The sequence below is a fragment of the Aspergillus udagawae genome (assembly GCF_001078395.1).
Source record: "Aspergillus udagawae IFM 46973 DNA, scaffold_2, whole genome shotgun sequence".
Taxonomy (NCBI): Eukaryota; Fungi; Ascomycota; class Eurotiomycetes; order Eurotiales; family Aspergillaceae; genus Aspergillus; species Aspergillus udagawae.
This window is the reverse complement of record NW_025091265.1, coordinates 2,881,019-2,899,942: the sequence shown is the minus strand read 5'-3', so window position 1 is coordinate 2,899,942 and position 18,924 is coordinate 2,881,019. Positions and strand designations below refer to the sequence as shown.

The window sequence follows — 18,924 nt, the reverse complement described above, 5'->3', positions numbered from 1 at the left end:
GAGGCTATCGGAGCGGAGGCGGAGATCGTTGCAGCCTGAGGCAGAACAAAAGCAGCTTGAATCCGATACAGTGCGATACGAACTTGATAACAATTACTCTTATGAAAAGCATCAGCAGCCATGGCCTCAGCGGAAATACAGACTTTGTTGCGATTTTTGTCACAAGATGCCAAGTTACCATTGGCGTCTGCCATGGGAAAAGTCATGGATCTCCAGAAAGCCAACCTAATATCGTATGAGAACCATTCTAAGTCTCTCCATCGGATGCAGTTATCTAACATCGAGCAGTGTGGAGCAACTTTCAAAAGCAGATCTCAAGCCTCTTCAGGAGATTTTCAAAGATGATAAAGTCGCTAAACAGGTGCTGAACGCTGCCAAGAGAGCCTCCAAAAAGCGTCAAGCGCCAACTGGCAATTCAGACTCACCACAGAAAAGGGCCAGGGGAGCAGCTGGCATTGATACCACACCGTACGAGACTGAATCGGCACTTTCTTTGCCTATCTCATCGACGCCGGAAGATGACCTGTCGCGGATTATTCTGCTTACTAACAGGGCGCCTCTTGTTCTCGCATTTGCAGTCTGTGTCTTGAAATACACGATGCCAGAGCAGCCAATCTCCAGCAGACTCAGCCTTGCTCAAGCTGTAGTCAGTGCCAACAGCCGCTCGAAGGCCATCAGCCTCGGAATTGAAAGCGGCAAAACCGCTGAGCAAGAAGGTTGGGGTGAAGGCCATCCTGTGGTCAAAGTCCTAGGGCGAGAGATCAAGGTTCTAAAACGGTGGGATTATAATCCCCAAGAAGGAAGACCAACAGAAGAACCAAGTTCAGAGAAAGGTGGTGGGAACGCTGCCGCCGCTTCTGCCGAGATCTTGGGCAAGGGAGATTCAGATGGCTCAGACACGTCGCCCCCTCTTTGGGGCGTGGATCTTGAAGCCGTACGAAGTGCCCAGGGCAGTCGCGCGAGTTCTGCTGCGAAAGGCAATACAAGTCTTCCCATCTTCACGCCGAATTCTGCAAAAACATATCTCTACAGATCCTTTACTAAAGCGGTTACAGAGACTGCAGAGACTGACAGTGGCTCCGGCAAGACAAAACGCAAGTCGGTCAAGCAATTGGAAGCCGAGAAAGAGACTTGCTTGGGCTACTTACTGCAAGCTATCGACCTGGTCTGCCAGTCCTGGGCCAGCACTCTCAGCAAAGAGGAGCTGGATAGACGTGCTTGGGCCTGGTACCTTCGCGTGAGACCGGACGTTCAGAGTGGGCCAGGAGGTTGGGGCGAAAAAGGGCAAGTGAAATTGTCGGATATCCTGGCGCTCCGAAGAAATCCTTGAACGGCCTGCCTGGAGATAGCTGCACCCTTACCAAAGAGAAGTACCTTGCCGTCTCCCGTTCTGCTTCTGCAGCGCGCGCTGCACTTTCCGCCGCTTCTTCTGCGTTCCAGCTTCTCACTCATGCTCCGCTTTCACACCGGCAGCAGCGGTCGTCTCCTCGGCTTTGGTATTCTTGGGACACCGGGCAAGGGCGAGGCCCCGGTACCCTTCATCCTTGCTAGGGACTACAGAGCGCCAGCTATCACCAATCCGATGAAAGTCGGCCTTTCAGTCAAACAAGTGCTGGAACATGGACAGCCGTTGTCGCCGAAGCAGAAGCGCGCCGCAGAGGTCGGAGTAACTGTTCCCTCATATTCGTTGTAACAGCAGCCTTTACCGTTAATCGGGAGAGGAGAACCACTCCTGTGTGCTCGTCGAATACCACATCCTCGGCATTCCTCCACGCTACCAATGCAACGTCAAATATAGCGATACGATATCTACAGAAATAACGACACAAATCGTCAGATATGACTGGCTCTGTTTTCGTTATTAAGTCAATGACTACCTTGCATCTCCGTGCTTGATTGAGACAGTGACAGGCTCTGCCAGAAAAGAGTACAGGTATCGCGGTTCAGCTAGATATTACCTAATGAGTGAACCAAACTCTTTGAGAGGCCTCACGTTCTAGACTTGTAGAAAGGTACGCCAATTCCCGAACACTCATATTCGAAGAAGCTAATAAAATATCAACAAAGGTGGATCAAACGGATGAACTCTTCTCATCCGGAGCAGTAAAAGGCAACATCCAATGCCATTGGACAGGGATGTATGTTCCTGTACTAAACCACTCTGAACCAACGTCAGAGTTTGATTCCTGATCCAATGAGGTTCCTGTCCATTTGATGAGGCAGCCTGGTACCTGAGACGACCAAAGTCACCGTCGGGTACCTTGCCCTATGAAGAATGTAAATGCTTGTCTGGCGGCAGAGTATCATGGCTCTCCGTGCAGATTGATTTCTCACGACACTCTTTTCCTTTCTGCCTGTCCCCAAAGCTATGCCTTCACGCTGACTCTTGTGCGGATTGTGAGAGATTCAATGACAACCGTTGGGCTCTTCAGTCAGCTATGCAACTTTTCGCTTACCATATCTTAGTTAATGGATAATCTGAATAGATAAATGGACGGATCAAAACGGACAAGGGCGTTTCGGAGAACTTCCTCAGCGTCCCACTGCCCACTCAGATTTAGGTAGAGAGTTTGGCGTTCGAGGTAGATTGGGTTCCACTGGTGGCCGGGAGAATCGCCCATCGGTCCGATTCTCGAATTTAGTCTACCTTGGATATCTAGTTCTGTTCTGCTGCCTTCTATGGTAACTAAACTGGCTTTTGGAAGGAGTAGTGGGGGCTGGGGTTTAGACTCTTTAACCATCTTTTGTGCAAATAGGTAATCTCTCGATATCTGTGTACCCTGTATGTATTTTTCAAATATCGTTGAAAGCGGTTCATTAGTACCTCTTTACCTCTCTATGTACATAGATATCTCTAGAATGAAGAAACGTCGATCGGAGGAAGATGCCATAAATACTGTTAGTATGTATCTCGTTCATCATATCATCATTGCAGGAAATGGACATCCGGAATGGCGATACTCAATCCTCATAGGGTGCTATTATCTATGGCGTATTTTAACTTGTTTCAGATTTGGAAGGTCAGGCTTGTAACCTAATTACAGCTTGGCTTCGTCATAATTCAAGGAGAGTAACGCCCTCACCTTATGGTAATGGATGGCTTCATCCCAGTACTTCTGAAGGTAGTACCTTGATAGCCGTAAAACCAACAGAAAAACTGATAATGTCGGCTGTTGTATTGATCATTTGTTTGACAATTGTGGGTAGGTAAGCTGGGTTGGCTCTTCTAGAGACAGTTGCAAGTGGCGAGTCACCGCAAAGTACCACGCAGCATCTAGTTAAGTACCTACCTTGTAGCAGTTTCGATTATTTGTATTCATGTAAGAAATACGAATGAATGGGGGACGAATGTCATCATCAACAAATATCTAATAACTAAACTTCTGAGCAGGAACTAGTATCTTCAAAAGAGCACAAAAATAGACTTACCATTCTCTGCAAGATAACTAATTCATGGTCCAAAAATTTCGTCTAGGCCAGAAAACGAGCCCACATTAAATGTTCTCATTGTTTCTGCGACCGCACGCCCTCCCCATGGTCTTGCTCGTTCGGAGGCTCTCTTTTTGCAGTCAACTCCCTTAGTTTAGTTTGTCTGGTGCGCTAAGGTAACCTAGCCACTACAGTACCAGTACTCCGTACTCCAAGGATTCTACCAATTGCCAAGTCTCCCCGTCTCTCCCTCTTTCTCCTCCCAGTGAAACCCTTCTACACCACTACCACCCATCGTTAACATCACCATCAACATCAACATCACCATCCCTCATTCCTTATCTTAATTGGTATAATCTTTCTTTTATTTGAGAGAATAATCCAGTTCTCCCCCTCGACGTCCCAACCTTTCGCTTCAGCCCGCTCTGATCCCGTTCCTCTCCATCATCCATCTGCCTAGATTCCAGTCAACCCGGAACAGTCTCGTTCAGGTGACTGTTTCCACCCCCCTCTCTGGCAGACTGACTGGACATCAGAGGAGGCCCGACAGGGCTGTGTAACGCCATGTCTGGGCGTCTCTCTTCCGATCGCTCGCGTTCCTTTTCGCAATCCTCGCAGTCTCTCCCTCAACGACACTCTCAAGGGCTGGATTCCGACTCAATGCATCATCGTTCTCCCTCCGGTCGCTCCTCGAACGTCAATGTCTTTTCAGATGAATACTCGCTGGAACCGATTGACTCTGAACAGTCTACCCTCACTCCGCGCAGCCCCTCAATTTCGTCCACCGTTTCATCTCACACGCTTCGTTCGGCTGCCCTTCCACCTCAGAAAACATACAACACCGTGCCCATTGATCCTCCAGATGTGACGGAGAATCCATTTGGCGACGATGCTAGGGTCTCCTTCGATGACACCCCCCATCGATCAAGTCTACCCCAGAAAGGGGAATTGGATTTTTCTACCCGTGACTCGACTGCTTCCAGCAACACAGATGCCTCGGTGGCTCGGCGCAGTCAAAGTACTTCCTCGCGGTTCTCCTTACCAACTCGCGCAATGAGCCCTTACACCGGAGCGACTGGTCCCAGTCACCCATATGCGATGTATCCGCAGGTCGGTGTCAGCCGATCGCCCAGCATTGCTACTACATCAACTATACGACCGATGGAGCGACCGTTGGGCGATTCAAACGCGCCGCAACACCCATATGCCATGTATTCGCAAGCTGTCGTGCCAGAGGAGGGATTGGATACTCCCATTCATAATCCGGTGATCCCGCTCGGGTTTCCCGGACACGAGCAAGCCTATCAGCGCCCCCCTGGCCGTGCTGATGACGATGTTGGAGATCTCATAGGGCCTGATGGCCATACCGAGCAACTTCCTCCTTATTCGCGGTACCCTGACGGGATCCTACCGAAGGAGGAAGAGACGCTGGAGTCTGGAGTTGGTGCTGGCATCATCACAGAAGAAATAGCGCATAGTACGTCGCAAGAGGCCCCCGTCTCAGAGACTTCCTCTAGGACTTTAGTAGCGGGAAATGCAGGAAACTCGGTGAATGGAAATGGAGACCCTCCTGAAGAGCATGAGGAGCCGCCCGCTACGGGGGTTATGGCGTTTGAGGAAAAGTTGAAAAGTAAAGGCAAGAAGAGGGTGTGCTGCGGATTGCCGATCTGGACACTGGTTCTTATCAGCATCGTCATCTTTGTGGTAGCGTGCATTGCAGGTGTCATTGGGGGCGTCCTTGGGGCGAAAAAGGCGGCGAGCGAGGAGAGCTCGAAAGCCAAAGGTCCTGACATCGTCACGGTGACAGCTACGCCCAGGGCGGATGCGACGCCCATCTCGTCGTTGCCGGCGAATGTGTTGCCTGTGCCGACAGGCGAATTCGTCATTCCGGCCAGTTCCAAGAACCAGTCGAAATTTTGCATTGCTGAGTCGGCTTACACGGCATCATGGGGCTGCATGGGCCGCAGCAAAATCCCGATCCTACTTCAGGGAGAGGATGGTCATCGGCACAATATCACTTTCGAACAACGACCCCTTCGTTCTTCATTTTCCTATGGTGCCCAGGCGCCAATTTTGCCCCAGACCCAGCAACTGACTCCAGCCTATGATTCGGGCGACATGGCCCTAGGCCCTGCCCTTACTTTCTTCACCTTGTTTGACAAGCTGGTTATTGTCCCCCAGGGGACCTTCTCTTCGAATTATGCGTCGAAGCGCTCCGTCTCAGAGCGTGACGTGATGGCTGAATCTTTCCATCGCAAGCAGACAGTGAAAGCAGGCGATCGACCGTGGTTTTGTTGGTGGAATGGCACCATGATGGAATTCTTTTTGTACACGAATCAAACATCCAAGAATGCTCGGCAGAGCTCGACGGCTTCATCCGCACAGACCGAAACGCCGGCCGCTCACAATGGGAAGAGAGGCACGACATCTTTTGATTTTTTATCTGACTATCCTCGCCGGATCAAAATAGAGGAGAAGCGGAACCACCCTGGCTCCCGAGCGCCCTACTGCCAGCAGATGCAGGTGTTGGACGACGGATCGATAGCAACGGCTTCCCCCGAGCGAATTGAGATCAAGGAAGTCGAACCGACACCGACAACGACCCTTAAAGGCTATGGCAGTGCGACTCAAACCTACACAGCCAAGGCACAATATGAAAGTGTGTGCTACTGCGCATCATTGACCGATTAGGTCGGCTTGTTGATATGCAAATCTCTTATCATGGAATGTGTCTTTCGGTCGAGGCGTTGGCGTTCTCAAAGGTGCAGGTAGCTGTGCCATGCATGACCTTCACGACTTAATCAGCCATGGGCGATTGATCCCAATTTATTCTCTGACATTGGCGTGCATCTTTATTCCTACGAGGTTTCTTTCTTTTCATCTGACGCGTTCTCGGTTTATGTTCTCTGCCAGAGTGTTCTGACTCGACTTCTAAGCTCGAATATCCCTTTCTCTTCTAGCATTTCCTGTCTGGGGATATCATTCCACGGCGTTCACACGGAGGTTATAGTGCATAAAAGGCACCTTCCTGTCATTTATGCTTTGGGCTGGTCTCTTTTCTGTCTATGCTTGATCTCCGTTGTTTTTGTTGCAGCTACTGGTTAAGATATCTGGGTTACAGCGCTAGTATGATGGCAATATCATCACAAATTGTCTTTCCACGGTCAATGGGACGGGACAATTAAATAAGCCCGAGATTCGTAATTCGAAATTGTAGACCTTCGCACGCTTCAAAGAGTTTGAAATTATGGCTTGGCCGCATCCAGGTGAACCAGTGATCCGCAACGGAGATGACTGTGCTCAAACGTCATTGTCCCCGATCCAAACAGGACACGGCACGCCACCACACCAAGGCTCATATGAATCGGCATTTGGGAGGGTTATAGCGATGAAATAACCGGTTGTTGATGATCCGGGCGATCGGTTTCTTGATATAAATACATTTCCGAGTACCTTAACCCAGTGCCTTTCGACCTGGTTACAACAATTCTTTGTCATATACTCCAATATACTACAACAATGAATCCAATTCTCCGCAGTAGCCTCTCATCGAAGGCACTCAGGTCCTCGACTCTCCCGATTTGCCGCCAGAGAAGCCTCTTCCCTCAACCATGGCGGTTCTACTCTCAGAGCTCCTACGGTGGAGGTGAACAGAAAGCAGAAGGCAAAGCAGAAGCTAAAACGAGCAAGCCTACGCGCGATATGGAACATCCAGGTGAGTCTCCCGCCTTTGTAGCTGGATGCTCGCCCTGCTTGATCTTGGGCTGGTCAGTATAATGGTTCAGCTCGATGCTGACCGCGACGCAGGACCCCCTCCCCCGGACGTTAGCAAGGGCAAGGGCTCATCTTCACCTTCAACCTCATCCTCGCCATCCGGCGGTGGTCCCAGCTTCCAGAACCAACCACCCTCAGACGAGGAAACCCGCCGCAACAACGACGGCGCTGAGGTGTACCCGCATGCCACGAGCAGACCGTCGAATAACGCCCGGCCGGCCATCAGCAAAGGGCAGTCGCCCAACGTCGACGAGGAGGGGAACCCGCGTCCGGATGTGCCCGAGGAGGTGAAGCGGCATAATGAGGAGATCGAGAATCGACATGACCGAGCATATAACAAGCTAGAGGATGATGGGAATGTGCAGAAGGTGTCTTGGAAAACTGGCAAATAGAGGGGGCGGGGTGGTTTGGTTGCTGCTTGTTTCGGGGATGGTTGGTTTGAGCTGGGGGTTGGATGCTGATGTTGATGCGGTTGAGTAGTTCTGTTGGCTGACTATCTTACCGGGCGCTTGAGTCTCTGGTCTTTATATGAGTTGATGCTTGTAGACCGCCCAAGTCGAAAGTCATGATAAGGTCGCAGTGTGCGCTGAATGACGTGTGTACCATAAGTTGATTTTGAATGAAATTGCATCTTGATGATGATCAGATTCGCGTATAAACTGACGATGCGATAATTGTCATTCCAGGCTGGCTCTCACCGTCTATGTTGATTCGAGTCAGGGTGTGATGCGGTGCTTTTTGAGTCGAGTCGAGTCGAGCTGAGGCCACTTGTATGATTTGATAACGACGAACGCGGAGCTCCCGCACCAGTTCGGGGGTAACTTACAGCCTCTCAGGGGACTCGGCCAACACCATTCACTCTTTGCCCTTTGTGCTCAATTCCGGTGTTTTGATTCTATTTTCGGATTATCATCTTTCTATTTGACCATTTATTTTTATCATTTTAGAGTAAAATGACCGACACAAAGAACAAGTACTCGGTCATCCTGCCGACGTACAATGAGCGCAAGAACCTCCCTATCATCTGCTGGTTACTCGAGCGAACATTCCGCGAGAAGTAAGAATCAATTTACTGGCTGCCTTCTCAATCAATCGCAAGAGGCTAATTGTGTCTGCCCTACAGCAACCTAGATTGGGAAATCGTGATCGTCGACGACGGCTCCCCGGACGGCACCCTCGAAGTCGCCAAACAGCTGCAAGCCCTCTGGGGCCCCGAACACATCAACCTCAAGCCGCGGGCCGGCAAGCTAGGCCTGGGAACCGCATACGTGCACGGGCTACAGTACGTCCGCGGCAACTATGTCATCATCATGGACGCGGACTTCAGCCACCACCCCAAGTTCATCCCCGAGATGATTCGCATCCAGAAGGCGACGGACGCAGACATCGTCACGGGCACGCGGTATGCGAGCCACGACGGCATCAAGGGTGGGGTGTACGGCTGGGATCTGTTCCGGAAGTTCACGTCGAGGACGGCGAACCTGATTGCGGATGTTATGCTTATGCCTGGTGTGAGTGATCTGACGGGGAGCTTCCGGCTGTACAAGAAGAGTGTTCTGGAGAAGGTCATCCACAGTACACAGAGCAAGGGGTATAGTTTCCAGATGGAGATGATGGTGCGGGCCAAGGCAATGGGGTTCAAGGTTGCCGAGTGTCCGATTACTTTTGTCGACCGGCTGTACGGGGAGAGTAAGTTGGGCGGGCACGAGATTGTCGAGTATCTCAAGGGTGTATTGAATCTGTGGTTGAAGGTTTGATCTGTCTGTCGTTTGCTTTTTGGGGGGTTCTATTCATGGTCGGCTTGGACCGCGACATGCTACACCATACCTTTTATTTGTCTCTTATGTTTCTAATACTGCCACTGCCATATTCCTTTGATATCTACTTGGTGCTCTGTCTTCGGCCTGTGTGTACAATAAAACGTGAAAACTACGACATGATTTCATCTCATTATCATCTCACATGGGTGCAAAACTAGATACCGTTCAGATAGCGAGTAATGCGCTCAGCAAGATTAGCCTGCCCCTGATCCTTGACATTGTGACTTGCCCCCGGTATGATCCCGCTATTCTGATCCCACGTCCTAGCCTTCCCAGCATCTGTCGCCTCCCTCCACCGCGCCATCAGCGCCTCCTTATCCACCCACGGCGCCGCAAACTCATCGTTCCCCGAGTACAGCACCAGCAGCTTGGACCTCAATAACCCCCGCGTTGCCACAGCCCCAAACGTCTCGCGCAGCCGCTGATCCGTCAAATCCGAGCTAAACAGATCATCCTCTGCCGGCTTGCCAGGACTATCTGGACTTGCTAGACTCAAGAACCGCCGCGCACTGACAGGGTCAGGCGGCAAGCCAACCTTGCTGCTCAGATTCAAGGGTAGAATGATATCGCCTACGGGAGCCTGGCGCGCCAGTGAAACCAGCTGCTCCCATGAGCCCTTTGCCTCGGCACCCACATCGCCTGGCTTGCGCGTCTCCGCCAGCAGGGCTTCACGATCGGACACTGGCGCTTGCAGGATCGCACCGTCGACTACAGGACGGTTTCCCTGAGTATAAAGGTAGTGCAACACATCCTGGCTTCCAGTCGAATGGCCCATGATGACGATCTTCCCTGGTGCCGATGCCGAGGCGGACGAGGCCTTGAGGGTGCGGACGAAGTCGATGCATTTCGCGATCTCCTCGACATCCTTGTCGAGACTGGCTATGCCCCAGCCACCGAAGGAGGAGGAGAGCTGGACCTGGAAGACGGACCAGTCGGTTGGTTCGAGGGCGGCGGCGAGGGGTGCTACATAGGGGACGGTGCAAAGGCCATCTGTCAGGCCGCCGATGAAGATGAGACTGTGTGGTTTTCGGGATGTGGAGCTGGTGAATTCAAAGGCGACTAGCTTGGGCGCCTTCTCTCAGTCAGCTTGTGCTTGATCCGTTGAAGTGTTGGTATAATGCTTCTGGAATTACATATTCATGCAGTGTTCCTGGGTGTGATTTGGACATGATTTAAGCCTTTGTTTCAGATATATGAAGAAGAAACTATCGATTTTGTCCGTGAGGGAACTGATTATCAATTACCTGCTGTGTAGATAAATGGTTAGTTTGTGGTAGTAGTCGTAGGACAGGCAGATCTGTCGCAGAACCGATGATATCAGGACGTAGCTCCACTAGAGCGGGGCCTACATTTGAAGCCTGTCCTCGAAATGCACCTCACGACAATGATCAACTCGACTACTGAATCAGTCTTATATTAAAACAGCAACGCCGTCCTCTTGAAAATTAGATATTTGTATTGTTGATGCGCCATTGATGATGGTGGGTGGGGTATCGATGAGGTCACTGGGTGTTTTGAGGACGTAAAATTACGCCAAGACCCTCATCTGCTCCTGTTGTCGATACGAAGATCTTCCCGTCGTTTTGTATCACGAACAGCTCTGTTCCTGCTGATCAAACAATTGGTACATTCTCACCTATATGCCATCAATTGACTGATTAGTCTTTGATGAATAGGATCGGTTCACCACTTCAGAGGATGTGATCTTATAAAAAGAATGGTCGTTAGATATAGTCATTGAAGTCGTCACTTTCAACAACATCATCAAGAAGCCAGGGCGTTAGGGATATCGCCAGATGCCTCATACACGCAGGTCCAACCGCCGAACCGGGGCAAGGGCCAGATACACAAGCGATCCTTTTGAGATCGCAGGAGTCAGTGGTGAATCGGACTCAAGAGAAGGAACAACTTCTTCTCGGCGAAAAGCTAAGCAGCCTGTCCTAGCAGATGATTCCTCGGACGAGGAGTACGAAGATGTCCAGAATGAAAAGGATGAAGTTGAAGAAGGCGAAGATGAAGACGTAGAGATGGTTGACGTCCCCGATGACGATGATGAATTCGTCTCCGACGAGGAGGACGAAACCGATTCAAAGAAGCCCAAAAAAGCCAGGTCTTCGCGAGTCAAGAATCCCAGGCGACGACACGAGGACGGCACTGTCGCTATTGCTGACGATGAGACTCACGTCCGGGGGACGTGGAATCCCGGCGAGCATGTGGGAAAGCTGACCCACATGAAGGTGACCTTTGGAACTGACGAGAGGGATCTACTGTCCATGGTGTATACGCGGGACCGATGGGCCAAGGGCGTTGATTCAACGTTTCCTACGCGTTCTTCATTGAATGAAGCAGAGAAGTTTCCTGACTACACGTATGGCGCAACTTTTGGCGTTGAACCGGAGGAGGTCAGGAAGGAGAGTACTCGTGGTTGGGACTGGTACTACGCCGATGATGTTGGGGGGCGGTTCCGCAAGAGGCAGCGGATCGAGAAAATAGACGAGGAGGAGGCTCGCTCACGGTATCTGGCGCAGCAGGGGAAGAAGCAGACAGTATTAATAGGGCCAGTGGATTCTCAGAAAAGGTTCCGGCTAGGGCAGAATGAGTCCGCCAATTTCGGCGATGCCTGGAAACCTGGGGCGACGAAGAGCGGGACAGCAAAGAATTCAACGGAATCAAAGAAACCGCTACGCGAAGGGTGGCTGCTCAATCTGGGACAGAAGATTCAATGCATGGCTTGGGCACCCAATCAGCCCGGTCTCACGCAGTACCTTGGCGTCGTGGTGCCCATCACCAAGGAACAGAAGGAAGGTTACCCAGACCCCTTGAAGCATCAAGCCGGTCTTCCGTTCAGATCTTCTGCTCCTTACCCCTGTACATTGCAAATATGGGCGTTCAAAGCCAAACGAGAAGACAGCTTTACGAAGACCCTTGATATGAGCATTAAACCGAGGCTGCGGTTGGCTCTGTGTACCGACTGGGGTGACTTGCGACGAATCGCTTGGTGTCCTATGCCCCGGGCTGCACGGGACGAGGATGACGAAGATCCTTTAAGGAACCTGGGACTTCTGGCTGGAGTCTGGGGAGACGGCTATGTTCGAGTTATTGACGTCAAGCTGAGCCGGAACCCGAATGCCACAGAGTTCAGTAAGTAGACCAACAGAGGACTATTGATGGACCTTCAGCTGACGATCTGTAGACAAGGTCCACACTCCAGTTTTCGAGGCCAAGCCCCCGTCGACAGTATGCACATGCGCCGCTTGGCTTTCTCCCACTGATATTGCTGTTGGTTGTGCCAACGGCTTTGTTGCTATCTGGAGCATTATAGCGTCAGAAGAATCCTCTTCAGCCCCTCTACCTTACTTCTACGAACCAATTCACCGCACTTATATCCTGAATCTGGCGTCGGCCTACCCAACTCATCCTCACCTGCTGTGTACGACGTCTATGGACGGGGAAACCCGCTTGACCTCAATCGTCGATTATCAGAAGGACACCGTGGAAACGACCCGTATGCGAATGGCGTCGCCCCATGCTGCCTACTCTCCCTTGCTCCATGCGTTCATCTCAAGCGACGAGAACGATTTTGCACGGCTCCTCGCCGTGCGGCGCTTCTTCACCACAACGGCAGTGGCAAGGCTACCAAGTACGGTATCCGCTCTTGCGCCGTGCAGCTTCTGGCATCCAAGCGTCCTCCTGGGCTGCGCAGGTGGCGAAGTCATTGCGACAAGCCCCATCCGCCGATTAGTGCACCCCAAAGAGAAACAGTGGCAGCAGACCTGGTTCACACACGAATGGGCGCGCGGGCAAGATGCGGACAGCGCGGGGACTAGTCGATTCATTGACGGTTACCGCGCTGAGAGCTTCAGTCTCTTGCGCAACATGGTAGGTGATCGTAGGATGGTCAACGGCACGATGATGATTACCATCTTTGACGAACCGAGGCACGTTACTGCATTGACCTGGAATCCTAACCAGTTGTGTGCGGGATGGGCCAGTGCTGGACTGGGATGTGGATTGATTCGGGTCGAGGATTTGGCAATCTAAGATATTCCAGATGGCGGGACTGAAGAAAGGAGACACTGTTGAACTGGCTCGTACGCTACCATACTTACTATTCAAACCATATTAACTCCACCAAAATCAGTCGGACTGCCGATTGCCATGCTGGACCAAGTAAGGCTATCGAGCATCCCCTGCCAAAGACGAGCATCCCAATCAACCGCTGCTTGAGCTTCAATGTAATCTGCAAGGTCCAGGTGGCTTGGGAGATCGATCGGCGGCCATCCATCTTGCTGGATATACACATCTCCAGGTGCCCCTAGCAAAGAAGTGAGTCCGGTATGATCAGAGGAGAGACAATCTCCGGTGTCACTGATTGCATTTCTGTTCCACACCATTGCGCCTGCCTGTACCGGCGCCGTATTCCGCTGTGTCTCAAGTTTGTTCTTTTCAAGCCACGACAGCATGCTCCCAATGACGTTCTTCGAATTTTCCCAAGCGTCATCACCTTTGGAGAATAACCCAATCTTTTGCATCATTGAAATCTCAACATTGCAGATCTTCTGAGTAGTACAGCTGAGCACACGGATGTTCCATTATCATAGGCAATCCTCATATGTACTAGAGATCCGTACACTAATCATTGTCTTGTGAGGATGAGACTGCGTAACACATTCTCAACGACTATTCTTAGAGCTGTTGTAATAGTTACATCTATATTGTTGCATTCACGTCTGCTAGACACGCCTGAACAGCGGGGTCTCTTCTGAAGCTTATCATATTGTGAATCAGCGATCCTCACCATGATTCCCTTTGACTGATCACCCATCATGACGAATATTCTATCAATAGCATGAGAGATAGAAGACCCACGAGCGGTGGATCCGCCAGCCACAACAGCCGTCCGGCGATGCTTGGCGGCGATGCATGATTAACTGTCTGTACCACAACGTTAATGTTAAGGTCGAGCCTACTGTTCAGTCGATCGTTATGGTGCCAAGCAACTATCAGCAGGATAAACATGCTCAAGATCGGCAGTTAATTGCTCCTGGTGATTGAAGAGTCGAAAAGTATGTCATGACAGCTTGGAATCATCGTGGCTGGTCCAGTGCGATGTGCTGCTGCCTTTTCCCAGCCTCCTAGTGTGGATCTCGGATGAGTGGATTAAGTCGATGCAGGCTACGACGGCCACCAGCCTGCATGATTTTTGGTATTCTTTTTCTGTTAAATCATGATGATGAATGTGTGGATTGGGTTTGGCGTTTTGTGATATATATTGTTGGTGACTGGAAGGTGTAGCGGACTTTTGAGTATTATCAACGACATCTCTTTCGCACCTATCTTCTTCGCAACGGCCTCGGACTTATAGCATTCTATCCTATCCTATTTGATTTTGAAGGATCTATCTAATCCAAAATGCATTTCTCTCCCGCGGCAATTCTCTTCATCTCTGTCCTCGGTACACAAGCAGTGCCCATCGCTGTACCCCGACTGGGAAGCAACACCCTCGTGCGCAGACAAGAAGAGCCCTACTCTGTTGTTAATGTTGGCGGCGCCAATCCCAACGGCATCGACACCAGCTCTGTGATTGAGGCCCAGACTCAGACTGTGACCGCTCCCAGCATCCCTCAGGCTCCCGTGACCGTCACGGTGACCAATATGCCAACATTGACGTCTACACCAGTCATCACTCCCTCTTCATGGGCCACACCTTCGTCCAGCTCATGCATTCCATCATCAAAAAATGTGGCAGCTTGGCCGACACCTTTGCCTGGGGATGACCATTCCGTCTACCCTCGGAGCTTCAACCTGACCCGCAAGTCTCCCCTGCCTCCTAAAAGCTTCCGGAGATCGCTCTCGAGCACCAACAGCACCGGCTTTCATGTTTTCGATGTTCGCAGCGACAATGCAACTGAGACGGTGCCTATCTCACCTCGCACTTTGTTGAACGGCACAATCCCCGCTCGCAGCGGTGTCTTGGCGCGGGCTCTCAACCAGACAGGCCGTGTGTACTAGGCAGTGTGCATCCCGCCTGCTCGTCTGTTCGAGGAACACTCGATGGAGAGCCCTGTACGAGTCTTTGTCGAAACAGTGGAAACTTGTCAAGGGCTGACATAATGATGGAAACGATTACTGAGATTGACGACTTTCACTCACTTGATGTGTCCATATGCGAATTTCGGACTTTGACGACTTGATGTGCCACGGTATATTTGAAACGGACATCCGGCACGCTCCTGCTTTTGCTTTCTGAGATGATTTTGGGTCATAGATTGTCCATTGTATGCATTTGGTTCCTGCATATATAGGTATTTGAGAGAATGGGCTTGTTACATAGATGGCGTCAATAGATAGAATGTGATTTTGGTCAGCAAAGGAGAATATCAGACACAATCCGTTATGCTGCACAAGTATCTTCGAGAAACATTGTCGATTTATTATTGGCGAAAGAGCCACCGGGCATTACGTCCGTACCTGCAAGGGGAAGAGATCTCGCATCCATTTTTTCTAGGTTTTGGAGTTGGGATAGTGGAGATAAAAAGTAATTGAATTCAAAAATCTTGAATATATTCAATTGATGTTGTCTGTTCCGTGGATTGCGTCAAAACGTACGGAGTACTCAGAATAGCTCTGCCTAGCGCCAGCCAGTCCACGTTGGCAGCCTGAGGCGGAAAGAAGCTCGTGCGACCCGCGATGGCCTCTTGGTCTTCTCCGTTCGCAAAACATCTCCACACGGCCAGTCATTTTGTGATGGTCGATTTTTTCTTAAATGGACTGATTAACTGGTCGGAATTTTTATAAACATCCGTCTCTCTGTACAAGTACTTTATCCCCGCGACAGTCATTGAAGCTCCTCCTCCGCGACCCCCTCGTCCTCTTCCTCGGCCAGGTGTTTACCGCCTGCATCCATCCAGGGAGACAGCCCCGTCATACAGCTTTCGAGTCTAACCGGTCAATTCCGTCATGGCCAGTCCAGTATCCCCTCCAGAGGATCAAAGTCGTCTCCTCGAGGAGGCCCTCGGAGTGGTCCGACAGCAGTCGCATATGATGCGAAAATGCTTGGAGACTCCTGGGAAACTGATGGATGCGCTCAAGTGCGGGTGAGTCGATAGAGGCTCCCCAGATATGAAGCGGAGTTCCTGGAGCGACATTGCATAATTCTGCAGTGGTTAAGGGTACAAATCAAGCTAACAACGATCGTCAATTGCTCCCAGGTCGACGTTGGTCTCCGAACTACGAACGCCCAGCTTGGGTCCCAAGCAATACTATGAATTGTACATGGCGGTTTTCGATGCGCTGCGACATCTCTCCGTTTACCTGAAAGAGAATCATCCCGTCAACCACCTAGCTGATCTGTATGAGTTGGTTCAGTATGCAGGCAACATCATCCCGCGGCTCTACCTGATGATCACGGTCGGCACGGTGTACATGTCGGTGGAGGATGCCCCGGTCAAGGAGATCATGAAGGACATGATGGAGATGAGTCGAGGAGTGCAGCATCCCATCCGCGGGCTGTTCCTGCGATACTACCTGTCCGGACAGGCCAGGGATCATCTACCCACGGGCTCTGGGGACGGGCCCGAAGGCAACCTGCAGGACTCGATCAACTTCGTTCTAACCAATTTCGTGGAGATGAACAAGTTGTGGGTGCGGTTGCAGCATCAAGGTCCGTCCCGGGAAAGGGAAAAGAGAATGCAGGAGCGCCGCGAGCTGGAGCTGCTGGTGGGCAGCAATATTGTCCGGCTTAGCCAGTTGGTTGATCTCGAGCGCTACAAGTCGGGGATCCTGCAAGCGCTGCTGGAGCAGGTTGTCCAGTGCCGCGATGTCCTTGCGCAGGAGTACTTGTTGGAAGGTAGGGAATCTCCGCTGCCGGAGTGTCTCCTGGGATGTGAGCTCATGCTAAGTTGCTCTAGTGATCACCAAGGTCTTCCCCGATGAATTCCATCTCCATACGCTGGATCTCTTACTCTCCGCAATTTCTCGTCTCAACCCGCACGTTGACCTGAAGAAGATCGTGATCGGACTCATGGACCGTCTATCGGCCTACGCGGCTCGGGAGACAGAATCCACCGCCGACCCCGAAATACGAAAGCAGAATGAAGAGGATGCCGTCACAAAGTTCCTCGAAAACCTGAAGATCGCGGAGGAAACTAAGAAGGCCGAGGTAGCAGCGACCCAAGAGGCTCCCACAGGCACAGCTCAAGAGAACGGCGTTGAGCAGCCGTCAACCGAGCCGTCGAAGGAACCATCGAAAGACACAAACGAACCAGAAGCGGAGACCCCAAAAGGCGAGCAAGTATCGAATGCAAACGACGAGAGCGATGCAAAGCCTGGCGTCCCAGCAGATGTCAAGCTATATGCCATTTTCTATGACCAGGTGGTCAGCCTGATCAAGACCCGGGGCTTGCCAATTCAAGACACCATGGCATTATTAGTATCGCTTGTTAACCTGGCGCTGAATACCTACCCTGACAAGCTGGAGTACGTGGATCAGGTTCTCGATTTCGCTACACGTGAGACAGCCGAATACGCTGATCATGCGGATCTGCACGCGGCGCCGACCCAGCAGAACCTCCTTCATCTTCTCCTTGCTCCTCTTCGCTCTTACGTCTCAATCTTCACAGCATTGGCTTTGCCCCATTATCTCCCGCTCCTGACTTCTCAATCCTATCCCACACGACGATCTGTGGCTGGCGAAATCGCCCGAAGTCTACTCAAGAACCGAACACTGATCACGACAACAGAGAACCTCGACCGCGTCCTGGGGGCATTAAGAGTCCTGATCAAGGAAGGCTTGCAGCAGGCTGTCGGCTATCCTGGTTCCCAGCGACGAGGCGGAGAAACGGACGAGACCATCGAAGAGCAAGGATGGCTCGCTCGGTTGGTACATCTGATACAAGCGCCGGAAAATGACGTCCAATTAAAGGTATGTTTCTTAGCGCTAGACTGAGATCAGTTCAACCGCTGACTGTTCACAGCTCCTTCAAGCTACCCGCAAAGCGTATGCCGACGGCAACGAACGCATCCGATACACAACGCCGGCCATTATTACTGCATCTATTCGACTGGCGCGTAAACTCAAGTCTCGTGAACATTACGACGACAATTGGCAGTCACAGTCCTCCGCACTTTATAGGTTCATGCACCAGTGTGTAAACAATCTCTATCAACGCGCCAATCCTGGGTGCGCTGACCTGGCACTGCGCCTGTTTGTGATGTGCGGCGAAGTGGCCGACCAGACGGGATTCGAAGAATTTAGCTACGAGTTCTTTGCTCAAGCATTCACTATTTACGAGGACTCCATCAGTGACTCGCGCGCACAGTTCCAGGCCGTATGCATCATCGCAGGAGCGCTCCACGGCACCCGGGGTTTCTCCAAGGAGAATTACGACACACTGATCACCAAGGCGGCGCTGCACGGAAGCAAACTGCTCAAGAAACCCGACCAGTGCCGTGCCGTGTACCTTGCAAGTCATCTGTGGTGGGTAGTTGAGAACCCCCAACGAGGCGAGGAGGACCCCAAGAACGTATGTCAACTCTTTCCGCTTGATTCCATCTTCATCGCAACTAATCTGGTCTCTCAGCTCTACCGCGACGGCAAACGCGTCCTTGAATGCCTCCAGCGGGCCCTCCGCGTCGCAGACGCCTGCATGGACACCGCCGTCTCCGTTGAGCTATTCGTCGAGATCCTCAACCGCTACGTCTACTACTTCGACCAGCAGAACGAAACCGTCACAACCAAGTACCTCAACGGCCTCATCGAGCTCATCCACTCCAACCTGCAGACCAACGAGGACGAGCCGAATCCCAGCCTCGAGGGTCCAAAGCGTCACTTTCAGCGTACGCTGGAGTACATCCGCTCCAGAGACTACGAGGGCGTCGTCACGGATCCGAGACAGTGAAT

The 18,924-nt window shown here is 51.5% G+C and overlaps 9 protein-coding genes across 9 annotated transcripts; 8 read left to right on the top strand and 1 right to left on the bottom strand.

Annotated features, from left to right (window-relative positions):
* Nucleotides 1–120: 120 nt before the first annotated feature.
* On the top strand, nt 121–1,330 carry Aud_003338 (uncharacterized protein; the record flags this gene model as incomplete). The annotated part of the gene is made up of 2 exons (XM_043288291.1): nt 121–233; nt 289–1,330. 2 exons carry the CDS (start codon nt 121–123, stop codon nt 1,328–1,330), a joined length of 1,155 nt encoding a protein of 384 aa, XP_043144226.1.
* A 120-nt stretch (nt 1,331–1,450) lies between these two features.
* Aud_003337 (uncharacterized protein) lies at nt 1,451–1,693 on the top strand (the record flags this gene model as incomplete). The annotated part of the gene is made up of 1 exon (XM_043288290.1): nt 1,451–1,693. One exon carries the CDS (start codon nt 1,451–1,453, stop codon nt 1,691–1,693), a length of 243 nt encoding a protein of 80 aa, XP_043144225.1.
* A 2,300-nt stretch (nt 1,694–3,993) lies between these two features.
* Nucleotides 3,994–6,120, top strand: Aud_003336 (uncharacterized protein; the record flags this gene model as incomplete). Its single annotated transcript, XM_043288289.1, has 1 exon — nt 3,994–6,120. One exon carries the CDS (start codon nt 3,994–3,996, stop codon nt 6,118–6,120), a length of 2,127 nt encoding a protein of 708 aa, XP_043144224.1.
* Nucleotides 6,121–6,948: 828 nt separating this feature from the next.
* Nucleotides 6,949–7,595, top strand: Aud_003335 (uncharacterized protein; the record flags this gene model as incomplete). The annotated part of the gene is made up of 2 exons (XM_043288288.1): nt 6,949–7,144; nt 7,237–7,595. 2 exons carry the CDS (start codon nt 6,949–6,951, stop codon nt 7,593–7,595), a joined length of 555 nt encoding a protein of 184 aa, XP_043144223.1.
* A 561-nt stretch (nt 7,596–8,156) lies between these two features.
* Nucleotides 8,157–8,960, top strand: Aud_003334 (dolichyl-phosphate beta-D-mannosyltransferase; the record flags this gene model as incomplete). The annotated part of the gene is made up of 2 exons (XM_043288287.1): nt 8,157–8,260; nt 8,327–8,960. The coding sequence occupies 2 exons, from the start codon at nt 8,157–8,159 to the stop codon at nt 8,958–8,960; spliced, it is 738 nt and encodes a 245-aa protein (XP_043144222.1).
* Nucleotides 8,961–9,177: 217 nt separating this feature from the next.
* On the bottom strand, nt 9,178–10,192 carry Aud_003333 (uncharacterized protein; the record flags this gene model as incomplete). Its single annotated transcript, XM_043288286.1, has 2 exons — nt 9,178–10,095; nt 10,157–10,192. The coding sequence occupies 2 exons, from the start codon at nt 10,190–10,192 to the stop codon at nt 9,178–9,180; spliced, it is 954 nt and encodes a 317-aa protein (XP_043144221.1).
* A 627-nt stretch (nt 10,193–10,819) lies between these two features.
* On the top strand, nt 10,820–13,064 carry Aud_003332 (transcription factor TFIIIC subunit TFC6; the record flags this gene model as incomplete). Its single annotated transcript, XM_043288285.1, has 2 exons — nt 10,820–12,164; nt 12,217–13,064. 2 exons carry the CDS (start codon nt 10,820–10,822, stop codon nt 13,062–13,064), a joined length of 2,193 nt encoding a protein of 730 aa, XP_043144220.1.
* A 1,371-nt stretch (nt 13,065–14,435) lies between these two features.
* Aud_003331 (uncharacterized protein) lies at nt 14,436–15,035 on the top strand (the record flags this gene model as incomplete). Its single annotated transcript, XM_043288284.1, has 1 exon — nt 14,436–15,035. The coding sequence occupies one exon, from the start codon at nt 14,436–14,438 to the stop codon at nt 15,033–15,035; it is 600 nt and encodes a 199-aa protein (XP_043144219.1).
* A 948-nt stretch (nt 15,036–15,983) lies between these two features.
* Nucleotides 15,984–18,922, top strand: Aud_003330 (vacuolar protein sorting-associated protein 35; the record flags this gene model as incomplete). The annotated part of the gene is made up of 5 exons (XM_043288283.1): nt 15,984–16,120; nt 16,235–16,872; nt 16,934–17,946; nt 17,999–18,547; nt 18,605–18,922. 5 exons carry the CDS (start codon nt 15,984–15,986, stop codon nt 18,920–18,922), a joined length of 2,655 nt encoding a protein of 884 aa, XP_043144218.1.
* Between the last annotated feature and the right edge of the window lie 2 nt (nt 18,923–18,924).